Source organism: Xylaria bambusicola (genome assembly GCF_022495145.1).
Source record: "Xylaria bambusicola strain CBS 139988 unplaced genomic scaffold F5B22scaffold_4, whole genome shotgun sequence".
In the NCBI taxonomy this organism is placed as follows: Eukaryota; Fungi; Ascomycota; class Sordariomycetes; order Xylariales; family Xylariaceae; genus Xylaria; species Xylaria bambusicola.
The window spans coordinates 871,455-891,269 of NW_025953557.1; the positions used below are offsets into that span (position 1 = coordinate 871,455).

Below are 19,815 nucleotides of genomic sequence, written 5' to 3' on the forward strand. Positions count from 1 at the left end.
GAGACATGCAGGAAGATTATCCAATCATTCGCTGATGAGTAATCTCAGTGATTTTACCCGTTGAGCAAAAGTTGGTAGGCTTCAAGAAATCCCGACTTGGTCAATACCAGTTGCTGTCTGTGCTATCCATGCCAGTGAATTCATAGAGAGATTCGGGAATTGCAGGATATTCACGTATGCACTCGATAACAAATACGTGCACAGACCGTGGATTAATTGTCTCGATGCTTGGGGTCGAAGTAGAAGACAGCCAGCCAGCAAGTACCGCAACCAACCGAACCCCGAGCTTTTATTCATTGCTTAATCCTGCATAACGTCACCACCGCGTCCATGTGGAAATACTAAGTACAATGTTTGGCACCCGGGATTCTAAAATCTCGCTCCCGACTTCTTCATCTTGGCTGGGTCTGCAGCGAGGGTCTTCTCGGGAGAAGGAGAGGTTCGAGAACTGCAATATTTGCACAATAAGGAGCATCATGAATTAAAGTCAATCTTACTAAGTAAGGTATACACGCCGTCGGCCGCGAGGGCTACCAAGCAAATGCCTCCTCAAGTAGATCTACACAGAAGCCATCTCTAACACAGTTAACGATCTGCCTCCTCGCTTCATCCGCCATCTGGCCAGGTCCGCAAACCAGAACCGCAGTCTGACGTCCGGCTTCAAGAGTCGACCGTATCACAGAAACGACGTCCATCCGGCCAACCGTGACCGTATGATCTATTGTCGGTGTGCAGCCACTGATTCCTTCGTCTGTCTTCTGCGTTCCGATGTCTACAGAGCCCGTGTACCAGAACCAACACTCGACCCCTCGCACATTGGCAAGGAAGTTTGTCCGCACGTGCTCGATAAAAGGGGCTTCCTTCGCAGACCAAGCGAGGATAAATCTCTTGGTCCTCCCCATCATACCGCGACTTCCTCCCGCTCTTTCACCTTCATCCTCTGCTGGCGCCCTGCTTGCGTATTCTTGGACAAAACTTAGTGCATGTGTAATTCCTAGACCGCCCGCTAAGCAGAGAACTGTGTCGGCTGTGAAAAGCGGTTGGAAGGTGGCATGGTGGCCTGCGTAGTACCCCTCTGTATAGGCGGATATCTCTGCACTCGGAATGCGAGTGGGCGAGGAAAGGTGTTTTAGTAGCGTTGCGGTCATTCCTGAATGCGCTCTGATCAGAAGTCGAAAGGAGGGGCTATCATTCTCCCGCGTCTTGTATGGCACTGTCTCTCGGAATGAAGGTCTGGTCGTCGGTTTCACCTGGTGGATAGAATCTGTCCCCGACGATATGGTGCCCAACTCCTTCGTCTCACAATAAACGTTGTTGCTTTTCGAGGTCGAGAGAGACGTGGAAACGAGGGGTGTTGGCGGCTTATGTGTATCCCACGCGGCAATGCTAAATGGGTGACTTTCCCATAATTTTCCCAGCGTAGGGAAGTACAGGAAAGTGTGCTGGCCGGGCCCAATTCCACGCATAGTACGTGGCAATACGGTTATTTGGAGGATATTACAATTCGGGATCGCCTCAACTATTGCTTTCGCATGCCCCAGATGATTATAATAGACGATCCGAGTCAATCTTGCAAGTCGATCGGCGGACCAGAATGCGAAACAAATGTATAACCAAACCTGGTAACCGTACTGTGCAGATATAAAAATGTTAGCGGGCGTTCATATTCAACGTACAGCGATTCAATGCAAGGAAACAGGAAGGTAAATTCCTTGAGACGGACCTTGAAGCCGAAATGGGGAACCAGATGGTACCAGCATGCGAGTAAAGCAAGGATAATAAGAACAATATGAACCGCTAGGAAGACCTCGTAGACTGCTATTCGAAGAGGGAGGATGGCGAACGCTACAGCCAGACTCAAGGCTATGGTTCCGATAATCCCCCACCACTATGGCGAACAGTCAGTAAGGTCCGTAACGGATCAGTCCAGTTTAAACATGAGGTATGCTGCAAGTTGGCTCTAGCCCTGCGCATGGTATTATTAACTTAGAAGTACTGAAATACATACATAAAATGGTTCGGACGCTTTTGCTGAGTAAGACGTCGCTCCCTCGTATCCAGGATCGACATACTGCAGAGTATAAACAGCGGAATGCACGATAGCCTGTACCGTAGCCACTCTCGCGACCCAGCGATGTAGCGTCAGAAACGTTGTCTGGCTCCATCCGGTTATCGAGATAAGGAGGTTATTTCTCCCAGCGAATAATATGGCAATGCTGATGTTGACAAGACTCAGTGTACCGGTTCGGTTGCCTACATATTCGCAGAGTTCGAATCGTTGCGAAGGGAAGTATACGTTCGGTTGGAAGCTCCCGAAGGATATAGACGAGAATATTATGTTTAGAGCGACGTAGATGCTGATGGAGACACTGAGCGCTCTACTAGGTATATAGCCCCAATCCGCTGGGAGTGGCTGCAGATGATGAGATCCGAATAAAGCAGGTAGACCGATATAGTGTTGAAGACGTAGTGCCAGCTTTGTGCTGCGTACTTTTCGGTAGGCAAGAGGGAACATACTTGCGAGCTGCTTCTTGATTCCCCAGATGAGACAGGCACCGATGACAAGAAGGTAGAGAATAATCCTGTAGAAATTGTGTTATTATGTACTCTTTGTTGCTATTCGAATGTGGGTTCCCGGTATAAGGAGACCGAACTTACGAATATCTTGTGTGAAGGTACTCTGATCTTGCAAACTCTTCAAGCGTCCCATGTGTCGCATGATAAAGATCAGCATTTACTAAGCTGGTATTATTGAGCCATGCCGCATCACGAGGCAGCTCGACCGTAGGCGCCGCGCTTGGTAAGCAATCTTGAAAGGTCGGCTTCGAGGCACCAGACACAGCATGAACACTAAAACATTTGGCCTGCTGGTCCTCTGTGTATCCATGGCCGCACCTCTTCTGTATACAATACGCCATCGTTTGAAGCCACGGCTCATCCGAGGCTCGGCAGTCTTCGCTTGTTGTTCCCATCATATCCATCTCCATTTTCATGCCTGTGTCCATACCAGGCATATTGTGATGGTTAGGGAAAGTGGTACAGCCTAAGTATAAAGAGGAAAGAGCATCATGACAAGCTAGGCAACATGAGTCCTCGTATAAGGATCGACCAAAACCAATGATGCCATGCTGAGCTCCAAAGACATCCTGAATCAGCAGGGGAAAACATAGATTCAGGATCCAGAATGTTGAAATCATGGCTGATGAGCTGTGCCTGGACAAACCGCGAAGTCGAATATGCGCGCCTCGAACAGCAACTCGTGAGATAGCCGGCTTTTTCCTTCAAACTGTCACTACCCTTTTGGTGTAGCCACGAAACGAATGTCGAATAAAGGTGAATGCAAGATACGAGCGTGAAGGAACCAATATGATCCACATCAATAGTCAATATTCACTAAAGTCGAGAGATTTTGTATATAATATTGATGTATACTCCATTCATTTATTCATATACCCACGCAGCCGCCCTTTTGTAGAATGTTTTTCAAATGCTTAGCAGCATAGAGTTCACCAATAAGTAACGATTGCCAATGATATACCTATACGCGATATAAATTCGCCGGGATATCTCAAAAGCCTTTCTATAAAGCCATGGTTATATCGAAAGCCGGGGAAAAACAGAGAGGCCACTCATTCCTTTGAATACGAGCCTCACTAGGTACCGTTAGTTACAGTCCAGACACAATACAGTCCAATATGCAGCTTAGGAAATTATTCTACGGCATTTCACTCAGCTATTCAACAGAGCACATTCCAGCCAATCCAAATGCACCATTCATCCTGAAACCTAGACGGAAGGAGGGGCCCATGAGAGGAAATGAGCTAGTTTATGATCCGGGTGTGAAGACGGCTAAACACGAACAGTGCTATGAGTAATTTTACGCCGCGACTATGCCAGTCACCGGCGAACTTATTGGGGTAATCCGGCGTCAATAGGTCCGGGCCTGGCAAAAGGTATAGTCAGGTTCCTCGGCTCGACTAGGCGGAGCAATGCCCCCCGCATACCCTCTGTGAACCGGAACCCATGTGTTGCTGTGTGGTTGTAAGGGATTGTGCGAACCTTGTAGTATCAAATCCAGTACGATAGATCTCAATGACAGCTTTTGCCATCACTGCCATGACATTTCGATGTCCTGGATGGGATCGCTTCCAAGCACAACGTATGTTTCGCAAGCATGACGGCGTGGTAGCTGAGTCCTAGTGGGCACAAGTGAAAGCGATTGTGTTAGAGTGGTGCAGAAACTCGACGAATAGCAGATACTATTCACGTCTGTCTGGGATCGCAAGAATGTCCAACAGGAATGTGTTATGAATATAACGAGGCTATTAAAATGCTCGATGGAACGAGATGCTTGTACTACTCATAAAACCCGAGTATTACATAGGAAATGATTGTAGGGTTATCCAACTCTAAGTGACCGCCATCGTGCGCTTGTATAACTGTTTCTGATTTAGGCCTTTGAGGACGGCGTCACTTTGCCCAGCGTCATCCGATTGTACCTCGTAGCATGTGCCTGGTAGAGCCTGGGCTTGAGGTCGATGATACTCCTGGACGATATCTATAGCTCGAGTTACCTCATCGCGAAAGAGGTAATAGGAAATTAACCCCCCTTGGTTTCTATCCTTGTTCGAGCGACCTGGGTCTGTGAACGATCATCCGCTATCGAACTATTATTTGCGACCGCAACTAGATCTGATGTGGCTGTCAGCATATATCCAAAATCTAGGCTTTGAAGTTAACGGCTTACTTCAAGCACTAGGTTCAAGGCCCATCGATTTCAGGGGAAGGCAGATGACTGTTGTCTACCAATTAGGGGACTTCGGGTACCTCAACGGGCAAGACATTCGTACAATTGACGGGCATGCTTAGACAATACCAATCCCATTCGATGCGAAGTACCACTTCTGACCATACGGTTGGCCAGTCAATCGAGCAGGCGTATGTAATGTGCCTTCGTTATGTTCACCATCAGCATCTTCTTAAGGTTCAACGCTATCTTGATCACCCTCGGAGTCCTTTCCATGGGTTTGCCCAGTCCTGGGGTGAACTTCTTGTTCAATGCAGCTTCGGGAAGTTCGATGTCGTCATCATCTGACTCCATATCAGAATCATCGCTCATCCCATAACAGCCGGTGGTAACCTAGAAGTTCGGCATCGTCAACGGGAGAAGTGTGCTTCCACCTATTTGCCCACCCGCTTCCAATGTTATGGCGGCCAAGGCTGAAGGGAGGGGGTCTGGGTATGTGGGAGCATAGGAGATACGCTGTTTTTGCGAAAGGTTTCCTTCGATGCAGTATAGTCATCTTCGGTTAGAGGAACTTTGACATCTTGTATTGATGGCACGAGCATTGATTCGACTCCTGTGCTTATCTGGGTAAGGGGAACCCGGTTTCCCAACATCTAAAGCAAGACTTCGATCTATTGCCTTTTGGACTAGGCCGCCTGGGGGGCGTGGCGTGTGAAAGTGAGGTAACATTAGGCACTCAATCCCATAATTGTCGACCTCCCTAAGCAATGACTCAAGGTCTACGCGTGCCTCCTTCCTTGGCTTTTCCGCAAACCATACCATCCGACCTGGAGGTAGCTATGTAGCCTACCTGGATAATGAACGATACTATATATTGTGGGATGTGTCATAGTGCATAGTGCTGCTCTAGTTATTGGGGCTATTGCCATGGCCGTTCCGGGCTATTGTGCGGCTTAGATAGACACGAGTAGGTCTACCCAGGTACTAGGCCAGGTATACTACTTCATATAGGAGAGGCCAGCTAGAAAATGGCTGTACGAAACTCAGCCAAGGAAGCTCGTTAGCATACCTAAATACGTATGACCACGCGACTTGCGCGATCGTGGGTGGTTGGGCTGTCGGTCAATCCACCCCTTTCTTTGAAAATCGTCACATAGTCATGATGTAAGTAAGGTAACACACGCTGGCTAGATGTCGTCTATGTGATGCGAGAATGGTTGGTTGGGACGACCCCGTGGCATTCATCAAGCCAAGCTTTCCACGTTGCCGCTCTGTTCCCCTTTTCCACTTAACCGCACTCGCCGGAGGCTTATCTTTCAAGGTCGAGTTCCAGCTACCTACCGAATTGAGGTAGCTTGAAGCCTTCTAGAAGATGTCTCCAACAACTTGCAAACACCTTAATGCCTCGTAATTTCTTCGGGTAGCCAATTGTAAAACACGCATGGCCGGATAGCCAATCACACAAAAAATTAGCAGGCCCCGACGTACGCGGGAGCTGGTGTACAGGTCCTGTACCTACATGCATGCATCTTCTGCTGCTGAAACAGAGGTGTCTGGGGAGCTCATTGGCCACTCGCACGATGAGAGATTGGGGTAGCTTGAAAATATGTCGGAAGCGGCTGAACATGACAACACAACACACCACATCATGACATAGAGAGCATCGTTGTATTTGGACGAGAAGAGGACAACAGCCTAAAGCAAGTCGCTGTAGGCGTCGACGGCACAGTTAGAGATCGAACGTAGGCCTACTATGCTGACGCTATCGACTTGTCGTATTTCAATTTCAAGGCATGGTGAAGATGGGCCGATATTGGCACGCTGCGACCGCTAGTGATAACAGGGCCGATTTCATCGAGTGGTGGTTGTCGAGTTGGAGATGCATCTAGAGCCTGGCGTGGTTAAGGCGGCGGGGTCCCTTTCATGCAAGCATGGTCGGACAGAGTCACGGCGGCAAGTCAATGAAGATGGAAAAGGTGGGTAGAAAATTGCGGTCAGAGAAATGGACAGTCGAGAGGGATGGGGGGCGCTGGGCCAGTCGCAAGGCATGCCGTGGAGGAAGAGCGGTGTCGCACCTGGCAAGGTTGCAGTTTTCACAGCATATATGGAGACTGGAGACTGGCTTTATCAGCTTGACACAAGCAGCAGTATTGATTGACAAGTTGGAGGTTAGCTTGTATCAACTTGCATCGAGAAGAAATGCCGATGGGGCGGCGCCCGACTGTGGGGAGAGGGAGAGGGAGAGAGAGAGAGCGCGCGTGAGAGCTAGATACACAGTAGTAGTGAGAGAGACGGACGGACGGATGGTAGGACGGAGGGAGTAAGAGGATGAGTGATAGGAGGGTTGAAATAGAAAAGGAACAGGAAGTGGTGAGAGTCGGCGGTGGCGACGACGACAACGACAACGACGACAGGTATAAAGGTGTTGTGGTTTCGCTTCCAGAGCATCTCCTCTTCCTGTCATCCCAGGATACAGGCAACGGGCATACGTTGTCGTCCATTGTTGAAGCTGCGTTCCCGGACCTCTTCCATCTATACCTTATCTTATATACCTCGTCTACACACTTTCATTCTACACGCGACCACACGCCCACCTTGTATTAGGGACCAGCCAGTCTGTCAGACTGAGAGTCTGTTCCTGCAAGGCACAGGACGCAGGACACAGTCCCATCTCTCTCGCTGTATATTGCCTATCTCGCCTACTTCGTATATCGACTCGTATAGGTATCGACTCGGCTTGCTGGTACCTACTACCGACTGTAGTGTACCGGCATTTTGTGAATGCCTCTGTGCGCCAACAACATACTCAGCATACTTGCCACCACAGCTGCGTGGCTTGTAGGGCCTAGTGTGTCTTGAACAAAGACAGGTACGGGATTTTCCAATTGGTCAATCTTCTTCACGACCATCCCAAGCATCCATCCTTTTGTGCCTGAATATCGGTACACAGAGTACACAACATAGGTAGGTTATCCTGTGCTTGTCTCACCCAGGCCGTGGTGTTGGGGCTGCAGTACATAGTATATACATACCTAGGTAGTACGTCACTACTTCCCAATGCGCATCCCTGGCCAATCACATCAGTCACCCACCCAGGTCTCCCCGTCCCCACAGTTGTGGCCGATCTGCCCCGCCCTCGTCTCTCCCCCGACCCCACCACGCAGGAAAAAAAAAAAGAAGTTGCCCTGACCATGCAGTGGCCGACCTAACCACCACTAGTCTCCTTGTGAGGGCTATGCAACCAGCTTAGCCTCCTGCGTCTACCTAGCTTTTGCTACAAAAAACCAAACCACCCTCTCTCGCTCCCCATCATAATCATCTCATCATCACTACACTACTACTACTACCACCATCCCCCCCCCTAAAACAAACAACACAACTCAAACCTCTCTCAAAACTCGTACACTCAGTCATCAAGACCACGTCTCATTTCTCTCGTCCCCTGATTCTCTGCCCGTCCCGTTACACGCAGGCTTCAGCGATTGATCCCTCACCGACTGGGACATATTTCTTCTCCATTGACTTGCCTTTGGTCTCTTCAAAGGCACCGCAGCTACCACGGCTTCTACGGCCGTGAGCTTTGTTTCTGACCAAGATTTCAGCCTGCGCAAATCCTTCCACATCATCAACTCCCGACCCCCTCCACCGCCTGCTGAGATCGCCTAAGGACCGCCGAACTCCTTTCTTGTTCGACACTCCTCAACCGACTCCCGCCATCCCTTCACCCCATCGGCTGCCGCATAGGACGAGTTCTAAGGTTCTTCCTCTTGCGGAGGGAGAGTCGAGGAGACCTCGTCAGATCGCTTCGGGATCAGGAAGCTACCGTTTTCGACCCCCCTAACACCAGAGGACACCTTCCCAGTGACCCAATTTTTTCCCCCTGCCGCCGACGCTATCCACCTCTCCTGCGTGTAGGTAGCCGCGACGACATATCTAGATAAGGACCTCTGCGTACCCCGGCTCTTCGCTTGTTCACACGTCGACGATACCCCAATCTCTTCTTCGTCTCCAAGCGATTCGCTCTACATTGGAGGATATGGTTATGGCCACTGCTCTCGTCGACTATTCTGCCCCGACTTATTTCGAGAATAATCCGATTCTTACTAAGAAGAATCTTTCTGTTGACCATAATCATGGCGCTGTCCTCGCAAAACAAATGATCGGCGATGCTCTTCGCCAGCGCGTGGAGAGTATTGACCATGAATCCTGTGATCCCGGAGACGAGGACACCTTCTTCGTCGGCGATCTTGGCGAGGTTTACCGTCAGCATATGAGATGGAAGAAGAATCTTCCCCGCGTCAAGCCCTTCTACGCTGTCAAGTGCAACCCGGACCCCAAAGTGCTCCAGCTTCTCGCTGGTCTGGGTACCGGCTTCGATTGTGCCTCCAAGGCCGAGATCGAGCAGGTCCTTGCAATCGGCGTCGACCCCTCGCGTATCATCTATGCGCAGCCTTGCAAGACTAACTCGTACGTCCGATTCGTTGCGAACCAAGGCGTCAAGCAGATGACATTCGACAATGCTGATGAGCTGCGCAAGATCGCCAAGCTCTTCCCTGGTGCCGAGCTTTTCTTGCGCATTCTCACCGATGATTCGTCGAGCTTGTGTCGTCTAAGCTTGAAATTCGGCGCTTCCCTCGACGCGACCGACGATCTTCTCCGTTTAGCGAAGGAGCTCGGACTCAACGTCGTCGGCGTCAGCTTCCATGTGGGATCCGGTGCCTCTGACCCCATGGCTTTCCTAAAGGCCGTTCAAGATGCCGATGTTGTCTTCAAGCAGGGATATGCTCATGGCTTCGAGATGAAGACGCTTGATGTGGGAGGAGGTTTCTCGGGTGACACCTTTGAGACTATGGCCCATGTTCTTCGCGAAGCTCTGGACGAGTACTTCCCACCTCAGATCAACATCATCGCCGAGCCTGGTCGCTACTACGTGTCGTCGGCATTCACCATCGCTTGCAACATTATCGCGCGCCGTTCCATCGAGAATCCCGTCACCGGCGAGACCAGTTACATGGTTTACGTCAACGATGGCCTTTATGGAAACTTTAGCAGCATCATGTTTGATCATCAGCACCCCATTGCGAAGGTTCTACGCACCGGTACTCGTACCTATTATGATAGTGTGCTTGCCGATGCCGTTCCTAAGGGCACATGTGCTAGCGCCGAGTACTCGATCTGGGGTCCGACCTGCGATGGTATTGACCGCATCACCGAGTCGATCCATTTTGCGCATGAGCTCGATGTTGGTGACTGGTTCTATTTCGAGGACATGGGCGCTTACACGAAGTGCTCCGCGACCAAATTCAACGGCTTCAGTGATGCGCACGATGTCATCTATGTTTGCAGTGAGCCCGGTGCAAGGGCCATCATGCGACTCTAGAAGGGGAAGGGCGCGTCACGGCCCCCAGCTCACAAGGTGGAAGCGGAGTTGGCAGCCTTTTCTTTCGTGATAGACCAAATTTAGATTAGATGCTGTGCAGCGATATGCTAGCATGGCGGATACTCATGTTGCCGAGAACCCTATACAGTAGTCATTCCTTACCAGTCTCCAAGACGCACTCAATAAACTGTTATTAGGACACAACTCCATATTGATGGCACGTCGTGTGTGAGAGCCCAATCACTGCGTTTCAGACGAGATATGTCCGTTGAGGGGGACATTAGACTCATTCTAAATCACCCGTTTATAGATCCTGGGTAGACCAATCGTAGCTCGACCGTGGATTTCAAGAGATGCGGGCATACCTCACCGTCAGCGTACTAGTATCAGAGCAGTTGCGGACCTGAGATGGGGTAGCCAGCAGGAGGGGCGTATGCTCCATTAAGTAACATCAAATAAGTACGGACTTGACAACACAAGCAACTGTAGGTATAGGTAGGTAGTAGTCATTCGACGGAGGAACGGGTGCCGAGTCAGGCAGGTGGAAAGTTTTGTTGCTCACTTGGCAACTAACTCGCCGCATAGGACTACTTGCTTCAATACATGGTAGAGTAGTACTGTAAGTAGCCTTGCGTACAAATAGCCTTGCGTTGGCACGAATAGCCTAAATACCTACCTACATATCTAGTACACGGTTATAAGATATAGTTACTATAGGTAGTACAAGAGACGGTGGTGGACTTATATTGTAGTGGTGGTTGACTCCAATATTGATAGTTATAGCAGGCTATGCTAAGTGCCAACCAACACAACTTTCCAAGTTCTATCTTTTTGTCAACACGGGCTGGCCTATAGTAAAATAGGGACAAAGCTCACCCCCCTCCTTGTCTGTCATCCGGCGGGCCAGTGCAGCCGAGGCACGACGATCAGATGACAGATGTTGTTGTGCAAGCACATCAAAAGCTTGGTTGTTATGCCTCCCGGGTTGGTGGGAACTTGAACGAGATCTGCCTCGAGGGCCGTCGGCGCTCTATCCGATCATTTCCTAGACGAGTCTAGGTTGAGGCCAGCCATGCACGGGGAGAAGAGAAGCCCCGATGAATTACTCCGTTCTCCGTACTTTATGTAACCAACTGGCTTACATACCTGCAGTACCGGTATCCCTACATACTTGGCATCTAATGCCTGTTGTTGGTGTTGTTGTTGCTGTTGCTGTTGTAGTCGTTGTAACTTGTAAGCATGTGAGATTGTTGGCGAGCAAAAGGCAGACAGACAGACAGACAGACTACCTGTGCCTCCCATTGGAACTTTTGGGCTCGTGCACTCGTTCTTGTGTAGCCGAGAGCAACTCCCCGACGTGGTAATCGCATCCAAGGTCATCTGGCTGCATTCTGCCGACTCTGATAAGCTGCTCTCTAGTAAGCACCCAAGGCCTCTTGAGCTGTGGTTGTGAGGTGGCCAACCGGCTAACGCCGCCGCGACGATGCATCACGATGGGTGACGTCGTGGCCAGACTCCACATCCCACATTCCACAAGAGGCAAGAGGCAAGAGGAAGTTGCTGTCAGATGCGCTTTGACGGCAGGACCCAGAATCTGGGACCACAGCCGGTGCACAGTCATCCCCCATTTGTTCATCCGCTCTTATGCCCCGTTCATCCCACATCACTGGGACCAGGGAAGGCCAACTTCGTCGAGTGCGCTTTGAAGATAGAACTTACAATCGTCCCACGTGTCTGGTCGGCTGCCAACTTCCGTTCCATATAAATATATATATATATATACACTTACTTCGATAACGACTTGGAATCGTAAGTATTTCATGTTTTCCCCCGGTGACCGTGCGTATGTGATAGCAACCTCTAAAGGATAGTTGACATGGGTGCCGTATGGGATGGTGATGGTCTTTTCCAAATAGTAAATGCCTGTCAATTCCGTACAGCGTGTCACCGCCTAAGGTGAAAAGACTTGGTCTCCCAGATGAAGGCCTATAGCCGTGGCTGATAAGTCCAGTGTAGCCAAACGGCGTATCCACCGAGACGTCGTTGACCGGGAGGGGTGTGATGGGATGCAACGTCCTTTCATCGTCTTACCAAGGGTGGGTATAGGATATATGGGTATATATAAGCGGAGGGGGGGTACTTATACCCCAGATACTGCCCGGATCGCTAGACGAAGGCATAGGAGATCGACACTGAACACCATCCAACACAAGCATCGTCCCCAGTTGATCACCTTCACAGAGTACATTTTGTTCATCCTATATATCGAACAACAACATGCGCTTCACCACCGCGGTTCTGGCCTCCGTCGGCCTCGCCGCTGTTCAGGGACATCCTCTCACATCAAGAGAAGATGCTGTAGGCTCGGGCTGTCGTGTCAGCCTATCTCCTACACTCGATCAACCTCAAAACGCTGCATCAAACATACTCTACAGTAAGCCGGCCATATTGAACCCCCGTTTGCACTTACCCCAGTGCTTTCAACTACCTCTTGTCGTGAGCTTCATTAACCTCTAGGCTCCAGGCACCCTATCTAAGTGGACTAAGAGCACAAACTCACTATACTTCTCATCGGTAAGAGCTCCTTTGCCCTCGCCTGGCAATTAGTCAAGAACTTAGAACACTACTTACCAGCTCGCAGAGTTACTTAGACACCAGAAACACGACCAAGGCCCCCTATTCCGTTATGTTCAAGGCCAACATGATCCCAGACTACCATACTGAGGATTCAATCGCCGCTGTCCTTGAGACGTGGATGGGAACATACCTCGTCGGCGGCGAGACACCTGCCAAGGATGATTATGTTATTACAAAAGTGACATGCGCCTAGGTGCCGACACGGGGAGACAATATTTTGACAAGTTAGTCTTTGATAAGCAGGCTCTTAATGTAGTTATGACACAGTTATCTCAAGGAGTGGATGCAGCGTCAACGGACTCAACTAGCAGAGAGTTATTCACAGCCACTTAGCGATGAATTAATTTAGTCATTCTTTATTGCCTTGCCGATGCCATTATTCGTCTTTTGAATGACAACTCTCTATAGCTCAATATATCATTCAAAGCCCGTCTTTGTCTCCATATCACAAAGCAATTGTAGCTGTAAGTATAAGCCAAACATAAAACGATAGACAGTAATCGAGAACTTGAGTCTCATACCTGTAGAAAATAATTAAGTCAGCTCCAGTTCCGCTTCAGTAAGTTCTGTTCACTTTTCACCCAAGCCTTCAATATGAGTTCTGAATTACACCTCCTAAAATCCAACGGGAGGGTCAGTAAATCAAGGGATGGGAAACCGTACCACACGGTAGTCATGACGAATCCAGATACAGACTGTCAGCTGTTCATTGCGGCGACAAGGCCGTTGCCCGACCCCATCTATGTCCACCTGCGTACCGCAGAGTGGAAACAGGCGCTCCCTCTCCACTACGTTTGGTTTCGTCATGATAAGGAGTATTGTCCTTGCGCGTCTTTCTCGAAAACCCATGACTCTCTCTTCGAAACCTGGCAGCACTTACACACGACTCTTCGTTATCAGTCGAGCGATAATGCCTCTTACGCATTCTACCCTGATTATGAGTATGAGGAAGGCGAGGCCCTCGCCCACGCTTCACTGGTCGCTAGCTTAGCTCTTGGAATGCCAATTCCTAAATGCTACGAACATCTAATCAGGGATTACGGTGCCAGAAACCTCCAAAAGATGCCGGATGAGGTCGAAAGTAGTGATGAAGAATAGTACCCCTCTGACGAGTTTTTATCCTAGGCATCTATATCCGAGGTATACTACTGTTTTTTTACCCTTGCTAACGGAAAATTCTAGTTAGACAAATCTTAGATTGCTATTTTCTATCCCTGCTCAGTCTTCTATTTATTTAATCTTTGACTTCGTCCAATCCTTCTCTAGTTTCCAGTATCAAAATGGTTAAATTCTATTCTTTCCGTACATTTCCATCGCTCGGCCCCTATGCAAGTCAAGATCCATCCTAAAATTCCATTCTACTTTGTGAATCAGCGCCCGATGGGTGTCAAAGATGTCAACAGCACGTCACGGGCATCTCTACAGTCCAAATGTGAAGCCTAGCAACTAATACTTTGAGGCTCGGAATCATGGTGCCGTGCATAAGCCAAGTGTCGGCAAGAATCAGGAAGAATCCAGCTGCTAAATGATTTTCGCTAGAAAAGGAGAGCGGTTGGGGGGGCACAATCAACTCTCCACGCAACGACGTAATCCGTGACCCAAGTTTCTAAAAAAGCTCTCACACGATGAGCCATAGTGTGTTCAGCACTCTAGCCAGTCATATAAATTGCCTGGATACTAGTTCCCAGACGAAAACAGATCTTCCCCCCACACGTCGATGGTGTACGCACGTCGGGAGTCATAGATGGTGTTGGGGCAGCATCTGCCGGCACCAATCACGCCTCAGGGGACTATTTTGCCGCGAGCTTTCGTATATTGATGAACCAACATAGTTGACCCTGCCGACACAGTGCCTTCACACCGATCATATTAAAAGTTGTACTGGGCCTTTCTGGAGTTTTTTGTACTAAATATGGCACTTCTGCCGAATGACAGTCGTGGCCGTTTGAAAGAGGGCGCTACATGAGACAAGTCTCGTGAGTTGTCGTATTACTCAGACACTCTGAATTAGTTTACAGCACCAAAAGACACACGAAGACAAGTAAGTCACGATGCGTCTGCTAGAAATCGCCACGGGCATTGCCGCCTTGCTAGGCGCAGGTAAGTCATCCATCATCCTTCTCTCCCTGTATGCATTGTCCGCCTCCTAATCATAAACCATATGTCAAGTCCATGCCGAAGTAAAGCAGCTTCCGTTGCCCACGAGTTGCAGCGGTGTTTCGAACCAACGGTTCCCGGGGACAGTGGCGTCGGGATGGTCGGTGATGAAGATCGCCGGCGGACTTAGGGGCGTGAGGACGGTGACTTGGGACATCAATGGCCACATGTTGGTCGCGGAGGCCGGCAAGGGCATCTCGGTCCACACGTTCGGCGACAACGGGTGCATCAATCAAACGAGCACGCTCATCAGCAACGTGCAGCTGAACCACGGCCTTGCCCTAACGCCCGACAGTAAGACGCTGTACGCGAGCGGTGAGCGGACCGTCTGGTCGTGGACCTACGACCCCGTTGCCAAGACAGTCAGTAACCAGAAAGCTGTCGTCACTGGCATAGACTCCGGTATTCACTCGACTCGGAACGTCATGGTAGTCAAATCGCAGCCCAACCTGATCCTCGTCCAGGTTGGATCCAACTCCAACCTTGACATGCAGTCGGCGCAGCCTTCAACGGGGCGCGCCATCATCAAGATCTTCGACATTAGCAAGGCACCCTCGAGCGGGTACGCCTACAAGACGGGTGGCGAGGTATTTGCTTATGGCCTGAGGAACGAGATCGGCTTCGTCCAAGACCCAGCTGGCATAGTATGGGGCGTCGAGAACAGCGGCGATGTGCGTAAGGTTCTACCTAGGTTTTAAATGTGCTTGAACCAACAGAATGTATCGCAGGACTTCAGACTTAACGGCCAGGACATTCACACCGATAATCCCGCCGAGAAGCTAAACAACCGTAAGTGTTGTATCCATACATATAACAGCAATATTTCTTACCCTCTCCCTCCGCTTTTTTCAACACAGACGCAATGCTAACACTCGAGCCACCACCAATCAGTCGGCGACCCCCTGACAGACCGCAACAACTGGTACGGGTACCCAACCTGCTTCACAGTCTGGGGCCCCACGAACGGGATGAAGACAGGGCAGCAATTCATGCTCGCGGCCGGCAACGGGGTCACCAGCCACGCCGACTGCGAGAGCAAGTCGAAGCCTCCGCGCCTCACCTTCCAGGCTCACAGCGCGCCCATCTGGAACGCCTTCGACACCAACGCGACCAACATGTACGTGACATTCCACGGGTCGTGGGACCGCCAGCCGCCGACGGGATTCAAGGTGGTCGAGGTGCCGTTTACGCGACTATCGAGCGGCGCCTACGACCCGGTAGCACCCGCCAGCAGTCAGTCGGGCTACAAGGACATCTTTTCTGCGCCGAACCCGGGCGGGTGCACTGCGAACGGCCTGACCAATAGTAACTGCATCAGACTCACCGCTGCTGCTTGGTAAGCCACCCACCTACCTTCGTATAGTGTATCATTCCGCGATGTTTATATAAATGGGAGGCCGGTTACTAACGAGTATGGATTCTAGGGACCCGGCCGGACGAGGTCTCTTCGTAGGAAGTGATAATGCCGCCGAGGGCGAGATCCTCATTCTATCCAAGAAGTGATGACATTACCCGCCCCCCTCGAACATCAAAGGCAAGACTTGTTCATTCTATCTAGAGACAGAGAGAGGTTCGGCGATCTAGTCGTTTCGTGGTAGTCTATTCGTAGTTTGGATGTTCACAGAACAACATATATATAGTACTATGGATACAGTCGTCCTCCAGGTTGCAATAGTAGTTCCTATCAAAAGTCAACCAAATCATGGCATAGCGATTTACAAAGACCATTCAATGCTGTCAAGTGACCGTACATAGCTGCGTGATCAGGCACTCGCGAAATTTAGGTATCCTAGGGATAGAAAAGTCCGTACTCTTCCCTCTCATGACGACAGGGAGAGTGTGCCAGACCAACAAGCAATAACGGCAACCCTGTGCGAGACAAGATATGAGAGAGAGTGAGTGAGAGAGAGATAGGAAAGTTGAAAGGAAGTTGAACATATATATATCCCATAACCATTCTGTAAAATGGCCTCCAAGAGGCCTACCTTAGCCAAAGCGTGTCATTCTCAAATAGAAGATCAGGATTATTACTACCGAGGTAGGTAGGTAAACTTGTGTAAGTAAGTGCAAGTACTGGACCCCTTCTTTGATTGGTGCAATCGGAACTAGGTATTGTGCAGTGGGTATCTGATAAGAATCTCTAGGTACAGGTATGTACTGGTGTTTGAGTAGGTTACCTAACTTAGCCACAGTTCCTTGATGTGGCTTGATAGAGCTAGCGTACCTAGGTCATGGGTATCTTGCAGAATTGTTTCCTTGAAGCTCTTCTACATACCGGTATACAGAGCAGCCTCAAGCTTTATAAAGCACCATGTTAGTCTCCAATGGCCCATATCGCCTTGCAATGTCTTCTCAATATTATCTGAAATCCGAAATACTACCCCACGTATGTATCGAATCACTGTGTAGCTTCACAGTCCGGGGTATCAGGAAACGAAGTACCTAACGCCCTAGCCTAAACGCCTTTGCATGTCAATATTCGCGGTGGAGATCCTGCTAAAATAACTTGATGCCTCTCACTCCGGTATCAGTGGCATTACGGCTGACCACCTAACCGAGGATAATGTCCTCAACGGATCCGGTCTTGCGATCTTCGACTGACTGATATCGATCTTGGAGCTTCTTGGTATCCGGTTCCTGTTCCACTATTCGAACAAACTCTAGTGTAGTTAACTTGGAACTCTTTCCGGCGTCCTTTTTCCAAGCCTCGAATCCCTTACGCAAAGCCAACTCGTGATCACCTTCCTTGATTCGGATCATGGCTTTGTCACTCTGATCCAGCCCCTTAACTGCTGGTTTCATCATAAAGAGCGTCTCCACACCCGGCCATGATTTTGAGATTGTGGCCCAGCCGGGCTCTGAACCCGGCGGGAGGTGTGGAGAATCAATCTGAACTGCAAGTCTTTCAACAGTATCTCGGTCTTCACGGCTGTATTGTTGGGCGCAGTAGTAGCCTCGACATCCGTTATGGCATGGCTCAAAGACGACGATGTCGACCTGAGTATTGATAGCCTGGGGGCGCAAGGTCATTCCTATTGATGGGTGTATGCTCATGTCTTTTTGTCCAAAAAGCTTCTTATAGCATCGCATGGCGACCCACACAGATGCCTGGCATGCCATGAACCAAGTAGGAAATTTGTTTTGTATACCGAAACTATGGGCATGCCCAAGAATCGATGACCGGTTGCAAATGTATGTCAGACGAGGTTGGATCGCAGCTTCCCAAACCATTAACTTAAGCTCCTCCGGGAGCTCGGGGTACTTGTGGAATACGTCAAGGGGCTTCGCGAGACGAGCCGAACGACGAAGTGTTCCGGTGCCCAAATTGGTCTTTATCACAGTTTTCTTCCGTCTTTTCTGCACCCGGTTGTTGGTACTCTTTGAGACAGCTGCTAGGGCTGTCGATGGGGACGGTTCTCGAGTCGCTCCGTTCTTGGCGCGAATGCGATCTGAACGACGGGGAATACGGAGGCCCCCTACCGTCGGATGGCTGTTCTCTCCCGATTCATCGTCTTGTGGCTCCTGGACATCTATGTCATCCGCTTCTATTGGCTCATAGTGAATATCTCGAGCCTCCTCTAGATGCGAAGAGATTGTTGCTGATACACCCTCCCTAGCAATGGCAAAACGCAGTCTATCTTGCGCCTGGCTCCGACTCGATGGATTTTCTACTAGAATGGAATTGAAATACCCTTTCAGAGTGGGCCGTGTGAAGGTTCTAGATGAAGTCGGTGTACCCAACAAGGTACTTGAGGACCCACCAGCTTGGGGTGTAGACATCAAGACGCTGCTCTCTGTCTCGATTTCTTGTGGTAATTCGCTCACATGTCCGGGTCGCAAAGGCGTCAAACCAGGAACAGCCCCTGAAATAGATTTCCCCCCAGTTGGACTGTCCATACCTCCGTCGCCGTCTTCATCATCCATACTCCTTACCCGCCGGGACGATCGCCTGGCGGGTGACATCTGCGTATACGAACCTATGTATTCGTAATTACCTCGTTAAGAACTGAGTATTGCCTCGGGGCTAGGTCCAGTGCGTAAGGCCAAGTAGACCAGTCGAGAAGTCGAGGGTGCCAGAAGGCGGGCCGAAACTGCTGTCCTCTCGGTAGAAGTCAGCTTTACAATTACAAGGGCTAATCTAGCGTTTCACGCTGGCTATTGAAATAGGACAGGAAAGATATGCTGGGGAAAATAGTAAAGCAGTGAGAAAATGTATGGGGGTGGTTGCCGTTATCCACTACTTTCTTCTCGGCTCACAAGCCGTAGTGCAGCATTTGCATTGGAAGAACAGGAGATGGGGTGACTAGCAAGAAGCCTTCAAATACTCACCAGGAGTCGGACTGAGAGACACAAGTTCAGTACACGCCACCTAAGAACGGAGACTCGGACCTGGGAAGGTATGATAACGCAATACTGATTGTAGGCTTGAAGGTGTCGCGAATGGCTGTGAATAAGTACTTGAACCTCAGGCGGCCGAGTTGAAGGCGGTGACAGAGCAACACCGAGAGCGGAGAAGCAATGGAGTGGAGGCCGGGCGGGACGGCTTACCGAGGGCAATATGGGAGGTCTCTACGGAGGAAACGATGCTGTGGTATCTCAGTGAGGAACTGGTAGACGGATACAAACCAGTGCCAGTTGGTGGCAGGTAGCTATGGGCGAAGACTGATTGTGTGAAGTCGGTGCAAGGTCGGGTGGTGACCAAATGTCAAGCAAATGTGTGGATGTTAGTAAACTCGGGTCTACGTGCGTGGAGGGGCTTACCTGGAGGGGCCCATGGGCCACCGAATGCAGGAAGTAGCGATGCGAGAGTGCGGGGCCTGTAAACGTTAAAAGCTGCCATCTCCTACTACAGAAGCCGCCAGTTTTCGGAGGGGTCTGGTGACGATGTCTCTCC

At 50.0% G+C, this 19,815-nt stretch overlaps 7 protein-coding genes across 7 annotated transcripts; 5 read left to right on the forward strand and 2 right to left on the reverse strand.

Moving 5' to 3' along the window:
- Nucleotides 1-530: 530 nt before the first annotated feature.
- On the reverse strand, nucleotides 531-3,197 carry F5B22DRAFT_633646 (ferric reductase like transmembrane component-domain-containing protein; the record flags this gene model as incomplete). The annotated part of the gene is made up of 4 exons (XM_047976864.1): nucleotides 531-1,631; nucleotides 1,724-1,888; nucleotides 2,009-2,582; nucleotides 2,659-3,197. 4 exons carry the CDS (start codon nucleotides 3,195-3,197, stop codon nucleotides 531-533), a joined length of 2,379 nt encoding a protein of 792 aa, XP_047834918.1.
- Nucleotides 3,198-6,526: 3,329 nt separating this feature from the next.
- F5B22DRAFT_347000 (uncharacterized protein) lies at nucleotides 6,527-7,284 on the forward strand. Its single transcript, XM_047970944.1, has one exon. The coding sequence runs from the start codon at nucleotides 6,679-6,681 to the stop codon at nucleotides 7,069-7,071; it is 393 nt and encodes a 130-aa protein (XP_047834919.1). The 5' UTR covers nucleotides 6,527-6,678; the 3' UTR covers nucleotides 7,072-7,284.
- Nucleotides 7,285-8,789: 1,505 nt separating this feature from the next.
- Nucleotides 8,790-10,127, forward strand: F5B22DRAFT_633647 (ornithine decarboxylase; the record flags this gene model as incomplete). The annotated part of the gene is made up of 1 exon (XM_047976865.1): nucleotides 8,790-10,127. The coding sequence occupies one exon, from the start codon at nucleotides 8,790-8,792 to the stop codon at nucleotides 10,125-10,127; it is 1,338 nt and encodes a 445-aa protein (XP_047834920.1).
- A 2,277-nt stretch (nucleotides 10,128-12,404) lies between these two features.
- On the forward strand, nucleotides 12,405-12,957 carry F5B22DRAFT_642570 (uncharacterized protein; the record flags this gene model as incomplete). Its single annotated transcript, XM_047978142.1, has 3 exons — nucleotides 12,405-12,561; nucleotides 12,652-12,701; nucleotides 12,769-12,957. The coding sequence occupies 3 exons, from the start codon at nucleotides 12,405-12,407 to the stop codon at nucleotides 12,955-12,957; spliced, it is 396 nt and encodes a 131-aa protein (XP_047834921.1).
- A 401-nt stretch (nucleotides 12,958-13,358) lies between these two features.
- Nucleotides 13,359-14,126, forward strand: F5B22DRAFT_658387 (uncharacterized protein; the record flags this gene model as incomplete). The annotated part of the gene is made up of 1 exon (XM_047980117.1): nucleotides 13,359-14,126. One exon carries the CDS (start codon nucleotides 13,359-13,361, stop codon nucleotides 13,860-13,862), a length of 504 nt encoding a protein of 167 aa, XP_047834922.1. The 3' UTR covers nucleotides 13,863-14,126.
- A 580-nt stretch (nucleotides 14,127-14,706) lies between these two features.
- On the forward strand, nucleotides 14,707-16,541 carry F5B22DRAFT_348332 (uncharacterized protein). The gene is made up of 5 exons (XM_047970949.1): nucleotides 14,707-14,864; nucleotides 14,934-15,592; nucleotides 15,650-15,710; nucleotides 15,813-16,257; nucleotides 16,346-16,541. Exons 1-5 carry the CDS (start codon nucleotides 14,816-14,818, stop codon nucleotides 16,422-16,424), a joined length of 1,293 nt encoding a protein of 430 aa, XP_047834923.1. The 5' UTR covers nucleotides 14,707-14,815; the 3' UTR covers nucleotides 16,425-16,541.
- Nucleotides 16,542-17,471: 930 nt separating this feature from the next.
- On the reverse strand, nucleotides 17,472-18,845 carry F5B22DRAFT_642573 (uncharacterized protein; the record flags this gene model as incomplete). The annotated part of the gene is made up of 1 exon (XM_047978143.1): nucleotides 17,472-18,845. One exon carries the CDS (start codon nucleotides 18,843-18,845, stop codon nucleotides 17,472-17,474), a length of 1,374 nt encoding a protein of 457 aa, XP_047834924.1.
- Nucleotides 18,846-19,815: the final 970 nt, after the last annotated feature.